The 15172-nt window shown below is 39.2% G+C and overlaps 1 protein-coding gene across 1 annotated transcript; it reads left to right on the top strand.

Moving 5' to 3' along the window:
* Positions 1 to 6: 6 nt before the first annotated feature.
* FUNDC1 (FUN14 domain containing 1) lies at positions 7 to 12042 on the top strand. The gene is made up of 5 exons (XM_039729442.1): positions 7 to 79; positions 1786 to 1942; positions 3763 to 3838; positions 9774 to 9902; positions 11409 to 12042. Exons 1-5 carry the CDS (start codon positions 49 to 51, stop codon positions 11484 to 11486), a joined length of 471 nt encoding a protein of 156 aa, XP_039585376.1. The 5' UTR covers positions 7 to 48; the 3' UTR covers positions 11487 to 12042.
* The last annotated feature ends 3130 nt before the right edge of the window (positions 12043 to 15172 follow it).

A 15172-nucleotide genomic window follows, 5' to 3' on the forward strand; every position in this document is an offset into this window, starting at 1 on the left:
CGCTGGGGGCGCAGCGGGGAGGCCGCTGGCCGCCCGGCACCGGCCAACATGGCGGCGCGGCGGCCCCGCTCCGCCTCAGGTCAGTGCTGGCCCCTTCCTGGCGGGAGCGGGGAGGAGGCGGCGCGGCGGGCGCCCTTCCTCCTCTCGGGGGCGGCGGGCAGCCCCCTCCCGGGGGCGGGGAGGGATGGCCGGGGCTCTGCGCCTCCCCGGTCCGTTGCGTTTCCCTCCTCCACCGCGCGGCCCGGCGCATCGGCACCGCCGGCATCACCCTGGCTCAATCTCCGTCCCGGGATTTAAGCACGGAAAGCCCTTCCCGAGCCCTCCCGGAGCGCGGGGGGATGCGGGATGGGAGCCGGGAGCCTCCAGCCCCCACGGCCGCCGCATCTTCGCCGTGCGGGGCGTTGCGGGCATCGCCGCGGCCTCGGCGAGCGGCGCTGGCACGGCTCGGTGTGCCCGGGGCATGCCCTGGACATCATTTGCCGCATGCAGGGAGTGCTTTTCATCAGCAGAAAACGCTCTGGCGGTGTTACTCGCCACAGAACGCGTTGTACTTGTGTACACGAGTTTTGGTTTAAATAATAGTAATAATTGAGAGGCAAAATTAATGTAACTGTTCATGACAGTGTTTTAATATTCTCCGTCTAAAGAAGTTAAACGTGTTGTCCTCAATACCTCAAAGAAAGAACATTCAATAACAACAGTTTGACATTATGGATCTTGCTATTTATTATTTAGTACTCAAGAATATGTGGTAATAAAAGGCAATAATGCATACATGTGTATGCAATAACACCTACATGTGTACTTCTTGCAGTCTTTGAAGTTTTTAGCCATATTGGTAGTATAAGTTAAAAAGTTATCAAAATTCTAATAAAGTGTTTATATCTACAGTCTTACTTTAATTCTAGGTGATGATTCTAGGTCATAATTTAACTGCTCCTATTTTTTGAAATGTCCAAACAGTATTGCTGAATTTAGATTTAACTTAAATATATTTAAACAAAGTGGACTTCAGTTCATGTGTGTATACCACAGAATGTTACTTTTAAAATATGTTCTGGAATGTCCAGACAGTATTGCTGAATTTAGATTTAACATTAAATATATTTAAACAAAGTGGACTTCAGTTCATGTGTGTATACCACAGAATGTCACTTTTAAAATATGTTTCTTTAAAAATGTAGACCCATCTCTTTCCTGTGATGTCCAAGTATAGAAAGTGTTGAGGATCTCTTAATTTGGAGTTCCAGGATGCCTGTTTTGAAAACATTGGCAGAATTGTCCTGTGAACATGGAGCTTAATTGAAGTCCCAGCATCATCTGTTGTTGTGGAAGAGGAACAGAAGTCACAAATGCTGATGCCTGGTCCTCTGAGGAGAGCACTGGGCCACAAGTTCTTAATCTTTCCAGTTTTGGTCTGTGCCTTTGGTTTTTGTTTTTATTGGGTTTGTTTGTGTGTGTTGAATGAGCTAACTGGTAGTTTCATCTGATGCCTCTTGTTTCCTGTACTTGAAAGGGGGGGATTCTTGTTCACCTTTGTAGTGCCAGTCATGGATTTTATTGATTACACTGCTGCCTTCTACTACACCTTGCCTTGGTGATGGCGTAGAATCCCAAAATCCTTTGTTCTGGGAGCTGCTGGACCATAGGTAGCTTGCACCCTACAGTTTACACCATTGGATTACCCAGTTAGTGCCCAGACTGGGTCTGGGCTTTTCACAAAAATCATTAATTTACTCCACAACTGAGAAAATAACTTTTTTTAAATTGCTTTTTCTTTTCCAGACCACGACAGCGACGATGATTCCTACGAAGTGCTGGATTTAACGGAATACGCTCGGCGTCACCACTGGTGGAACCGTTTGTTTGGCAGGAATTCAGGACCAATTGTAGAGAAATACTCCGTAGCCACCCAGATTGTGATGGGAGGTGTGACTGGCTGGTGAGGGAGCTTCCCTTTCCATCACTGACCTAGACCTTTTACTTTGTTAGAAGATCCATTTCCAAGGGTATTTGAAGCAGATAAATACATGTTTAATGGGATTTCCTTTAGCATTAATCAAGATTATTCATCTGTGAACAATTTTAGCTTGTTAACTCTGAGTCATCATTGTGAAGTGTTTTTGATAGTGGTGAAGCACTATCCAAGGGAACTCATACTAGTTACTGTGGAAAGGATTTGGGAAAATGTCAGAGCTCTAAAATGACAAGAAATAAATGGAAAATTACTGCACCTAGCTTTTATTTTGTATGGAAAAGCTTATTTCCTTACTAGTTTAGATTTATAAACTTAGTTATATTATGGCTGAGACATATTTTACAGGTAAAAGAAATAAAGGGAAGAAAAAAGGATGACAAAATATACTTTTAATTAAGAGCCCAGTTTCCTGGAGACTGTTTTTTCCTCTAAATTGAGCTGCAGCCATGTTGAGTGAATTCACAGTTTGCTCTGATGTTAACTGATACATAGCCTAGTTACACTAGAATAATTCATGGTGAAAGCTAGACAGTAAAGATGAGAACTTAAACTGGAAAATGTGGTCACAGCCTGAGCAGTTGTGTCAAGATATTTGTCAGAGGTATTTGAATGGTGTTTGTCTATTCCAGTACACAGAAAAACTGTAAATTCATTGAAAACCACCATTATGTTAGCAAAGTGTGCTAACATAAAGAGGAATTATGCAAGAATTGGAAGATGAAATATACTAAAAATGAGATTGTTGTACCCAGGCTCAGTACAGCTTTGTGCAGTGGGTTTAGCTTTCAGTCAGAGTTTATAATTTGCTTCTGTAGCCTTAAAATTATTTTTAAAAGCTACATGTGTACATGTAAACTCAGAAGTTTCTAGGGAATAGTTCATCTGGCATCCATAAAAACTGGCTTATTGAATGATTTGGAAAATGCACATTTCAGTATCTGCACATGCACATTATCTGGGTGCCTACTGATGTATATAAATAAGAATTCACTATTTATATGCAGGGGGAAAATTCCCCTCTGTGTGTGGGCCAGTGTTTAGATACACTGGAATTGCCCAGGGAAGCTGTGGATCCATCAGCCTTGGAAACTCCTTCTGAGTCAGGGCTCTTGGCAGCCTGATTGAGCTTTGAGATTGGATTGGGCTCTGCAGCAACTTTGGGAAGGTGACTGGCCCAGGTGACCTCCAGGGGCCCCTTCCTGCCTTGTCATTGTTCTGTAGTAGCAATATCTGTGCTACAGATGAGGGAGGGTTTGGAGACTGAGAACAAGGTAATTTTCTGGTTGCCTTGATCCATTAAAAATAGAATTAACAGCGTGTCCCAGCAGAGTGGCCTCACTGAGTTTAACTCTTGTGGTAGGGATGTGCTGCTTTTTACTGAGATCTTTCAGTTGTGAGTTGTGTAGTTAATATAAATTATGGTATAATGTATTTACATTGCACTTGGGAACAGTTATAGTAGCACTGTTATGTAATTATGTTGTGCTTTATTAACATGCTACATTTAATAGCAGTAAGATCTAGAGATCTCAAGTTTTCTTTAAAGGGGACATCAGACAGCCAGGAACAAGCAACCATTATTCACATTTCTCTTGTTCTAGACATTGTTAATTTAATATTGCTTGCATTAAATAGCCTTGGTTTTTAAATTTGTAAATATGAAATTATTCATTTGCATTTTAAATGAAATAATGGTAACAAGTTGCAGTCAGGAACTGTGTAGTGTGGCATTGTTCAGCAGAAAACTTCATTAGACTGGGTTTTTTTTGTTTTGTTCCCCTAAGGTGTGCGGGATTTCTGTTCCAGAAGGTCGGAAAGCTTGCAGCAACTGCAGTAGGTGGTGGCTTTCTTCTGCTTCAAGTATGTAGCATTTCATGCTTTCTAAGTTGGCAAATGTTATTTACTAAACAATAGGAAAAACACAGCTGTTGGGTAATGTTTAATTAGGGAGGCTTCTTATCTACTTCATCTTTTTAGTCTTATCAGTCAAAACCTTACATTTGAGCTGGATTATTGTGTACAAATGAACAAAAGAGACATTTCTAAGAATCAGTGGTAAATCAGAATCTACTCTGTCCTGTGAAACAGTTGTTGTAAGAGAGGAGAACTTGTGTGCAGAGGCTGAGGTACTGTGTGTGATTCAGTGTTGCCAGATCAGAGGAACTGCCTGTAAACCTATGGTTAGGGAGAATTTAAAATGTGTTTGTTTTACATTGGTTTGAGAATTTTATCATAGCTTTAGGCTGCTTTGGCAGTTGCCTGGAAAGCTTGTTCTGGTCCTAGTATGAGCTGTGTTTTTCTGTTTTCTTCCCTTGCCATGTTTTATCTATTGAATCTCTAAAGCCTGGCTGAATTTTGACAGCTTCATTGCATTCCTCTCTCTGCTGGCTTTCGGGTTCAGAAGTTCTTAATTATGTTATCTGGCATGATCATTTGCATTTTTTCATCGGGTACTGTGATTAGAGGAGGATATATTTCCAAAAACCTTTAAATGAGATGAAACGTTAAGTGAAGGAGAATTTCATGTGTCCTTCTGTAAGATGCCAAGATTTTACTGACATTTTATGCCTTAGTACCTGTGAGCTTCTCATTTTTCCACAGATTGTTCTAGGGGATATAGATTGGTGCCTACTTAGGCTCAATGATACACAATTTCTTGAGAGGAGAGGCTAAAGATATATTTGTTCTTTCCATCATCACCCTGGAGGGTTTCTGAAAGGCATGTCCTGCTTTTATTTCTTTTGATTGTAGAGGCTGGTGCAGTCAAGCACTGATCAGGAAGGGTGGGGTAGTAACTGCTGCTGTGTAAGACATTGCAATGTTGCTGTTGTGTGAAGTACACATATTTCCTTCATAATCATGGTCCCCACTGGTTTGGGGGCTAGTTTGGTTTTTTTCCTCTTCCCATGTTTTGTATGTCATTGGTCTTAATTATATTAATGATAATTCTCTTATCAATATGACTGAAGAGCTGCCAGACAGAGGCACCCAGGTTGCTGCAGGTACCTTCCTCAGTGCTCCTGACTACAGGAAGCTGAAAAGCTAAACCTGAGACCTGTAGACAAAGGAGAATGGAAATTGAATAAAGCACATCACTTGTGCAGGATTCTTACTTGCTCAGCTGTGAAGTTTGGGGAGCTTTCCTGTACATGCAATAGATTTGCCATGTGGTTGAGTGTCTGATTTCTTGGTTGATGTCATTTACACTGAATCCAAAAAGGAATATTATCCAAGAGGAAATATGGGTTAAGTATTTTGATTGGATTGTCTGTATCTTAAGTGAGATCAGATTTTCTTGAAAGGAAATGAAGTAAATGCCTTGGTCTCTCTTTTAATTCAAAACATTTTGCATTTTAAGGCTGACTCATAAATTCTATGGTGTAATTACATTTCTGTAGTCTTTAATTTTTTCATTTAAAGATCACACATCCTGATTCTATGAATACGTGTTCAGTGCTTCCCCTGAGTGGGCAGAAGAGTATTTCAGCACATTACTAGAAAGTTCCTTTTTATCTGTAAATTTCTCTGAAGTTGCAGATTTCATTTCAACTGCTGATTGCAATATTGACATTATAATTACATGCTAGAACAAGAGTAATAACTACAGAAGGCAAGATTCTTGGCTAAAGCCCATTCAGTGAAACATTTCAGTCTTAAAAGTTAAAAAATACATTTTTTTCTTCAGTGGGTGATGACTTCATCTCAAGGAATGTAGTAGGAAACTGAAAGCAATGCATTATTTAGTGTCAGTTTGTACAGGAAGCAAAAAAGATTTTTCATGTTTTTGTCAGTGATTTAGAACTTCAGTCTTAATATAGATTATATGACAATTAGTTGGAGAAAAAGAATAACAATTATGTGATATTTGCACAGTTTTTCAAAATCATGATCTATTGTCACATCTTTGCAGTGAATATTTCAACACTTTAATTTGATTCATTCTTATTTGATTATTAACTATGTTTTTTTTTGTGTGTGAAATAGCTGTAGTTCTTCATATATGCTGGAATAAGAGCAATATCCAGGCACTATATTAAGGAAAATACAGTGCATTTCTCATAACAAATAGGGGATTTTCCTTGTGTAACTTCTCAGTTATACAGCACAGTTTGGTAAAATCCTGGGTAGGGAGGTATGAACTCAAGTCCTCTTGGTTCTACTGTAATGAATTGGTTAAACACAATTGTTCTTAATGAGCACCTAACAGCTCTGTATTTTTAAAATCCTATATCCTCATGAGCAGTTTCATTGTCTTTTGTCCTGCAGTGAGCATACAAATTGCAGCTTTTTCTGTTCTGTGTTGTCTATTATTTAATAATGAAATTGGATTTTTATTCAGTTATTTGTGCTTTCACTAACACATTTTTCCTCAGCCTATTAAACTGAATTCTTCATTATGTTCTAATTTAGGAAAGGTAAATATGTGAAAACAACACAAGAAACAGAATAATCTCTGAGATGTCCTTGCCTTTATCTTGTACAGGTGTTTGCTGCTAGTGCACCATGGTGATCAAGGAATCACAGCATGGGTTGGCTGGGAAGGGACCTTAAGGACCATGTAATTCCAACCCAGTGTGGCATCCCAGTGACATTTCCAGGGAGGCACCACCTGCTTCTGGGGCTGGGGGCTTAGTGAGAAAGAGCTGGATTCAATTTTCTGTTGAATATCCCACTTGTACACTTAGAGGGAACCTTCAATGGAACAGCCAAAGCAAATGGGAGTTGGGAGTTGGCCTGATAAAGAAATGCCAAGTTTCTGGCAGGTTCTGCCACGGAGGGACAGAGTGTCTGTGCCTCTGGAACCTGCAGTGCTGGCACTGGGGACAGGGGAGCTGTGCCTGCTGATGGTGGCTGAGGGTACAGCCTCTGCAGTTCAACTCTTACACGTTGTGTCACTTCAGTCCCTCCTTGTCAGTGTGTGTTGAGCTTAGAGACTTGTCAGATCTGGAAACTGGGGGTTGTTCCCTTCCTAAACAGCAGAAAATGCCTCACAGTGCCTGTGGGTTCTGTGCCCTGCAGCTGAGCTCACCTGTGCCTTCTGGCCTTGCTTGGGCTTTTAGTGTGAGACATTGTGCCTTGAGGAAATTCAAATTCTTTTGTCCCATCCTGTTGCACCAATTTTTTGCTCTGAAACATTTTTCTGCTCATTGTTCATGTTAGTGTTTCACAATAAACCTGTGTGCCTGTCCAGTATCACCCCCAAAACTAGGTCTGCCTTTGAAGGTCATCAGGTTTTCTTAATTAATGTCAAGAAAGACAACACATTTTTAGTGTTCTTGCACTGATGTATTTCTTCAATTGCCTTTGTGAAAAAATTCTGTTATTTTTTTCAACACTTTTGGGAGGTCTTGAACAAATAACGAGCTATGAGATATATAGATAAGTATATAATATATCTGTTATTTCATTACCATATATAGAGAGATTCCTGTATAACCCAAAATCCAGCCCCCACGGGTCTCTTTAATAATATATGCAATTAATATATATAAACCTATATGACTCCTTAATATATCCAGGTATGGACATGATAATGGGATATTGTTATTTTACTTGGTTGTCATAGGGCCTGAATTTAAAAAAAACAGTAAATTTTGAGACTTTGTATTTATGTAAATTTACTGTTATAAGCAAGTAGATTTTTATGATACATTGGAGTCTAAAAACTGAAGTCTGTTTTTTCAGCATTTGAGTTCAGGGGTATTATTTCTGCACTTATATATGAAATTATGTAATTAGTGGGGTCGCAGCCAAAGTAGATATGACACAGGTTCTGTCACTGCCAAAGTACAGGGTTTTTTTCTTCTCAGTTAAAAAATTTATATTCAAAACATTACCTTCTGTTGCTTATTTTATAAACACTCAATAAGTAGAATTTAGAATCTCTTATTTCAGGGCTCTAAAGTTCAGGGAGAAAAGATGTCTGGTTTTGATACAAGTGTAAGCTCTGCAGTAGTTACAAACAGATCTTAATTAAAAACTTCTGCCTCATCTTTGTGCTCTCTGGATAACTGAGCTAATTAAAGTTGTCTTAATGGAATGTTTCTTCCAAGAGCCATTTGCATTTTACAAGCAAGCAGATACATTAGCATTTCTTACATTGTGTTGGACTGAGTGGATCAGTCACATTTAATTTTCAGTTGTATGAGTGAGAAGGCACCAATTCAATGCTGGTGCCTTTTTGAAATTCTTGTGGTCATGTTAAATTCATAAAATAACAATTGCCACAATGTGCAGCTGTTTTTTCTTTTCCTGGCATGTCATCCAGTGACTGGATGTGCAACCAGTACAGTTTTCAAACAGGTTTCCTGCTTTCATACTGTGCAGCCCTTAATGAGCTGTCCCTGCCTGGCACTAGTGCCCATGTGAGTAAATGGCTTTACTGTAGACAGGCAAAGTCAATTAATTTGTTGTTAATTACATTCGGAGGCAAGAAGTAAAAGAGAGTTTAAAATATAGTAAGTTCATTTTGCATTTGTCCAGTGAATTGGTTTTTTTAATTATGCAAAGGTGGAAACTGAATTTGACTTTCTTGCAGAGGTGATCTTGTAGAAGTTTTGTTTTGAATTCAGACAAAATCTGTCTGACACTTGCTTAATTTTATTTTTTTTCTGGATTATGAAATCCTCAGTTTGTGGTGAAATAGGTTGCTTAGTTACTGTGGCAGTTGTAGTATAAACTAGATGGTCTAAGTTCAGTTATTTGGTAGAAAGATCCATGTGAAAGTCAAACTGCAGAGCCTGTAAGTGATGTGAAACTAAACATAATAAATTATGTATTTAGGCCAAACCTAATAAATTGTGTATTTAAATACCTGTTCCACAAAAGTTCATTATCTGTGACTTACGTTTACCAACTGGACAGTTTGCTTAGAAGGCTGTTAGGTACATTGGGTGGATTTCCCACCCACGTGTGACCTTGAGAAGTACCTGAGAAATCTCACACTTTAGAAAGAGTTTTTGGACAACAGTCATTTACATGTAACTTTAGTGGTTTATACGTATTTGTCCTAACAGTTAAAATAAACAGTAATCCTTAATTTTGATTTTCTTCTCTTTTTTTTTTCCCAAATAATGAGTTTAACTGTTTTCTAGAACATGCACCAATCAAATATTAGTAACAGAAATAAGGCAAAGGTTTGGGATGATGGTTAGGCAGGCTATAAAATTTGGAAGTTTGTGTGTAAATTGGATGAACCAGTCTCCTCAAACATAATCATTTTTCTGATTTTACAGAACTTGTGCTGTTCTCAGGCACAAGTGCTATTTTTCTAGTTAATGGTTTTGTTTTGTAAGAAGGGTGAGAATTCTCTTGTAATGAGTACTTTTTTGTTGTTGTTGGACAGTTTAAATTGTGTAGGATAAAATAAAGAGTTTTCAGTGTTTCTAATGATGATTTTGATTAGCCCTGGATACTCTGTCACAAATGAGAATTCTACAATTCTGAAAGAAGCTGAGACAAAAGAGTTTCTTCATTGTTGTCCTATGAATGTATTTTTCTTACAAGTAAAGTTACAGTAAATGCTGAAGGAAAAACATTGCAAAGCTTTTATAACTAAAAAACAGAGAACTGGCAAAATTAACAAGAGTCTACTGAACTTTGCCATTGCTTGTTTTAATTTAAGCTGCTGTCACTGAGGAAAGGTTTGAAGCAGAGAACCTGCTGAAATTGGAAGAATGTCTTTTCCTGTATCTGTAATAAGTAAAAATAAAAATGATTTTATAGACACCAAGACAATGTATTTTGACTCATGAAATGTGAATTGCAGCTGTACTAACTGCCTTTATTTCCCTAGATTGCTAGTCATAGTGGATATGTACAAGTTGACTGGAAGAGAGTTGAAAAAGATGTAAACAAAGCAAAAAAACAGTTAAAAAAGCGTGCAAATAAGGCAGCTCCCGAAATCAACACTCTCATTGAAGAGGTGAGTCTAAGGTGATAAACTCCTTTTTACCAGTCAGATTTTCTTACCTTGCACTGCAGGTGATAATGAGTTGAAAATGCAGATTCAAAACTGGAACACATCAAAAATAGCTTCGCATTATAATTTATTTAAAGTTATCAGATTGTGCTGTCTTTTATTCATTCAGCTTTCTGGTTTGGTCACTGTTAAAAATGACACACGAATTTGTTCTTGGCAGGTGACAAAGCCAGTAAGGTCATGACATGGTAAAAGTTCAGGATGGTGTGGGTAAAACATGGTAACTACAAAGACAAAACCCAAGTCTTCTTAGACTGCTGATAATAAAATTACTTGTCTGGACAAGAATGACTTTTTTTGCAGAAAAGCTGTGGCTACTTGGTAACAGGAGTTCTGATTTTATCTTGCTTTTATACATTTTGGAGAATATCTGTCTGCAGAATCTGCCAGTTGCCTATATGTGGAGAAGAGATAGCTGTGATACTGATCAGTGTCACTGGGGCTCTTTCACCCTGTCATTTGAAGACTTCCATTTAATCAATTTTGTGGTTGTTTGGGTTTTTTTAAAGCCTGGTTTTACATATTTTTCACGTTCCATACATGCAATCTAAGTTTCATTGTGAATAACTGAGAATTCTGACTGTGAATGTGCTGCAGACAGCGGCCACACTGGTGTTCTGTAATTAATGAGTTTTGACATCTCAGGTTGAGCCTGTGTGGAGTTGCATATAGACTGATAAAAAATTACTTTAAATTTTAATGTGAATATGAACTGAAAGTTCAAGATTGAGGGTTTTCTTGCTGCTTCTGTACCTCAAATAGCTTGACCTCTCCTTCAGTACTGCCCTGTAGAAATGGGTGGAATAGAATGGGGTTTTTGGTTTTCCTTTGTTTTTTTTTTCCTCTCAGATTATATGGCTTTCTTATAACTGTGTGTTAGTTGCCAATCTGAAGTGTTTGAAGCAGAGGATTTATGAAATGACACATTTGATAAAAGGTGTTACCCTGCAGCTACTTTATTAAATACTCTACACCCATGTCATCATACATTAGTGGGTTTTTTCCTGGGATTAAGTTGTTAGGAAACTGGTTCATGATGGAGTGTATTTTTCCAATGATCTTCCAAAAAGCAGTATTTTTTCTTTTAAACCATTATCATGTGATTGCAATTGAAGTCGTGGTGGTGCTTGTGCTTTTTTTGACAAGGTAGTTTGTGAAACATGTCTTATTTTAATCAAAACAAGAGTGGCATTGGCATGAAATTGCTGTAATAATTCCTCTGTATTTTGTCTTTTTCAAGTTTCACTGTATTTTAAAAACACTGTTAAAAACAGCTGAGAGTCAGTTTGCACTACACTGGTGCCACCTATTTTTATATATTTTTGCACAAATCGCTTCCCCCTGCACCCTTCTCCACAAGTTCAGTGTTCTTGTTTCCAGAAGCTGTGATAAGTATTAAATAATAACACCGAACACAATTAACGTCATGAATATCATTTTTCTTCTCAGTCAACAGAATTTATCAAACAGAACATCGTGGTGTCCAGTGGCTTTGTTGGAGGCTTTTTGTTGGGGCTGGCGTCGTAAGGACCCGCACGTCTCTTCCAGACGGGATCCGCGTCGGCCACGATCAGTTGTGATGCTCTATCTGCAAGCAGTGTGGGTCACTGGGCCTGCCAGAGCAAGACAAGAGGACAAGCTAGACAGCTTGGGAGCTTTTGCATTTCAGGCTTTTGCCTCTTGAAGCTTGGTAAAACTAGGATTTGCTGAAAAACTGTGCAGTGTGCTCATTATAGCGTTTCTGGGCAAAACTGGTTCATCCTCATCATGTCTCTTTTTATCTATGGCCTTTCAAGATCTAGCATTTTTAAAAATGTTATTCTTGGAATATAGCTATGTAACCATACTATAAGAATGAAAGTTCCATCTCTATGTTTTCAGTTAAATAGTGTTTATTTAAAAAGTATTTTTCGTCATGCTGTAGTAGGTAGTATCAATGACTACATACTGTATATGATATTGTGGTTTCAGCCTCCTGGCTGTCCATGTTCTTTAGAAGTCACTGCAATAATCTGTAATACCTTTTTACAGAGTATTAAATAACAAAGAATCATGAGCTTATTAAAGGTGAAAATTAACTTTGGCCTTTGTGTACATAAAAAATGAAAGTCTCTCAATTTTAGCCTGCAGGGACCTGGTGTCAGTGTTTTCCCAGACAGGTTTTTAAGGTGGTTTTAGTGATTTGTTACCAAGTTATTCTAAAGAAGCTGATAATCCAAACAAACACTCAATGCATTTTACTGCATTTCAAGCTTAAACCTTTCAGAAATTCCTACCCAAGGAATAGTTTGCCCTGATTTCTCTGGTTTTACTGCAGCAGCAGATGAATGTGAACTGGAATCTGTCCCACCAGGTTGTTTTTGGGGTGCTGTTGCCTTCTCAGAACAGTAGTAGTGGTTCAGTAGCATCAGGTGGATGGATGGGTGTGAGCTTGGGTGCACAGGACATGGATGTTGGACATACTAACCTGCTAAATATTTAGATTGGTGCATCCCTGGGCTCCAGAGGTTTGTATTACATGTTGACCTCATGTTTGTGATGTGCTTGTGGCCAAAGTGAGTAAGGTATGAAGCATGTCCTGCCTGCTTTAAGGGTTTCATCAAGCCTGGTTAAGACTTTGGAAAACAAATCTTAGCCCACACATCTCCCAAACCAAACCCAAGGTACATGAATGGCCATGGATCCTAAATATTTTGTTTTAAAGTGACTATCTGGAGTTATATAAGCCCAGTTGCAGTTTACTGGAAATGGGAAGCTCGAGGAGGAGTGTGTCTGCTGGGTTATCTGGGATTTACAGTAAAACAAAGAAAGATGAAAATGTTAAAATATGAAAGCCTTTGCTGTGATGTTCAGCCCAAAGAATAATGGGAAGGTAACCAACCAGTCAGCTTTTCTCTGCTGATGATGCTCATGGGTTTTTGGCACATCCACAGGGTACTGAAGCCAGCTGACATGAGTCATCCTCCCTGACTGGAATGAACTGGGTGTCCTGAAGGGCTTTGGGGATGTACTGACCACCTCAGTACCATGAACCTGTGAATATGCATTTTTGGTGTACTTTGTGAAAGGATTTCAAGGGAGCATCCTTTAGTGAACTTGTTAAAAAGGCTGCTCATGTGGCCAGGGAATTTGCTTCATTGTTAGAAGTAGAATTAAAACTAAGAGTATTAGTAGGATGCAAGACTGATTTCTGCAGAGGAAAGTTGCTCTGCTGTTCTGTTGGCATCATCTGAGATTTTCAATCAATGAATCAAGAATTTATTGAAATACATTTGAGGCTTCTATAGTTTGTTTTTTTTAATTAGATTTCATTTTTAAGCCTTTGGAATAAGAGACAATGTTGTACATGTACAACTGTCTGAGGGACTAAAAAGGCAAGGAGAAACGGTGTTACTGAAAAGGTGAGCACTGGTGATTTGTGCTGGGATTGGCTTCATGTCCTGGACTCCTGACTGGAAAAGGAGAATGGCTGATGGCACAGCAGGACTTGCTGGTGCAGTTCCTTGGGCTGGTGAGGCAGAGGGGATGCTGCCAGCAGCTCCAGGTACAGCTGGCAGGGTGAGGTGGTGATGGAGTGGCAGCTGTGGTAAAGGACCAAAGGTAAGTGCAGCTTTTCCTGCAAATACCTGAAATTTTTTAATGTGCCAGCTCAGACCAGTCTCACCTATGTGAGGGAATGCTCTGTAAAGGTACAGTCAAAAAATGGGTGTTGATGGGGTTGGGAATGGAGTGTAACAGGAATATTGGGGTTCTGGGGGTAAAGCCTTCTCTGGGATGATTTCAGAGTTACTGTTGCCCTCTCTGACAAAAAGCAATCCAGGATAAGAAGATTCAGAGGAGAAAGGCTGGTGAGGCCCTGGCTCAGGTTGCCCAGAGAAGCTGTGGCTGTTTTTCCCTGGAAGTGTCCAAGGCCAGGTTGGACAGGGTTTGGAGCAACCTGCAAGGGTGGAAGGTGTCCCTGCTTAAGGCAGGGGGGTTGGAACTGGATGATCTTTAAGGTCTCTTCCAGCCTAATTAATTCTATAGTTCTATGATTCTAAAGGAAAAACGTGGAATAAAAGTTTTTGAAGAGCATTTTTTTTTTTTGGGGGGGGGGGGGGTGGAAATCAGTTTTAAAATGCTGATTAGAAATACTTAAATTAATGAAAGGTTGACCCAGCATTTCTATGGGTTTTATTGTATAGCTGAAGGACTTAAAGGTGGAGAATGTGGACCTAGCAGTGGCAAACAGCTTTCCATAATGCCCAGTGGGTCTGTGGAATTAATTTCTGTTGTGTGCTGCTGAGATCAAGGAAGAGCCCTTCATTCTGGGAAAGGTGGGCAGCATTGCAAGAGTCTCATTTATACCTAAAGGTGGGAGAAAAACCATTTTAGGTTTCTCTGGCCGTAGTTAATATTGTTTGGTGCAGTTCATCATAAAATTCCAGCTGATCCTACCTTTTCCCTCTACAGGCCTGTGTAAATTTTTCCCCTCAAGAAGTTATTAGCAGCCACTTTTCAAAGTTGAATGCTAAGATAATAATTGAGGAAGGCATGGCATATATCCCTCTAGTGAACAGCTTTTGAAAGCTTATTAAATAGTGTATTTGGGGAGAGATTGCTAATAAATCATCTATTTGTTTTCAGTTATCTTAATGGGATAATCTATTTCCTGAAATTATTTATTTTTAGTTAGAGAAGCATTGGACAGTACATTTTAATTTAAGGTGAGATGCCAGCGTGATCTTATTACTGAATTTTAAGAGGCCAGAATTTGGCTAAAATTTTGAAGGCTGTTTCTGCTTCAGCAGCCAGACAGAAAATTAAAATGTTGTAGTTAAAAGATAGAGCTGTCTCCCAGATTCAAGTGCATTTGTCATGAGTGCTTAAGATGGGGAGAGGCAAACAGCAAAATGCAGGAGTCAGGACTGTAATTCAGTAATTCTGCCTGTGCAGACTCCATAAATTACAGTGAATTCAGTAATGTGAAAAAGCACCAGTAATACCTCCCCCTAACCTTTTGAAAATTGTTGGAAATCTCAAAAATTACACTTTAAAATCAAATTTTTTATGGTATGCACCTCCCTGGGATCTGTAGATGATAGTGGAAAAAGATAATGTTCACCCAGACTAGAACAACGCGACATTTTGGAAGGGAGATTGGGCACCAAAAAAAAAAAAAGTTTTATTCACCCTAGGACTGTGCATGGGCTGGGTGGGTGGTGGAGGGGAAC

The sequence above is a fragment of the Passer montanus genome, unplaced genomic scaffold, assembly GCF_014805655.1.
Source record: "Passer montanus isolate IOZ18808 unplaced genomic scaffold, ASM1480565v1 scaffold69, whole genome shotgun sequence".
NCBI lineage: Eukaryota > Metazoa > Chordata > Aves > Passeriformes > Passeridae > Passer > Passer montanus.

Excerpts from the sequence above, each read along its gene's own strand:
- FUNDC1 (XM_039729442.1), top strand. The coding sequence starts at position 49 with ATGGCGGCGCGGCGGCCCCGCTCCGCCTCAG. Across the intron at positions 1,943-3,762 it reads ATGGGAGGTGTGACTGGCTG|GTGTGCGGGATTTCTGTTCC; the intron begins GTGAGGGAGCTT and ends TGTTCCCCTAAG. Across the intron at positions 3,839-9,773 it reads GTGGCTTTCTTCTGCTTCAA|ATTGCTAGTCATAGTGGATA; the intron begins GTATGTAGCATT and ends TTATTTCCCTAG.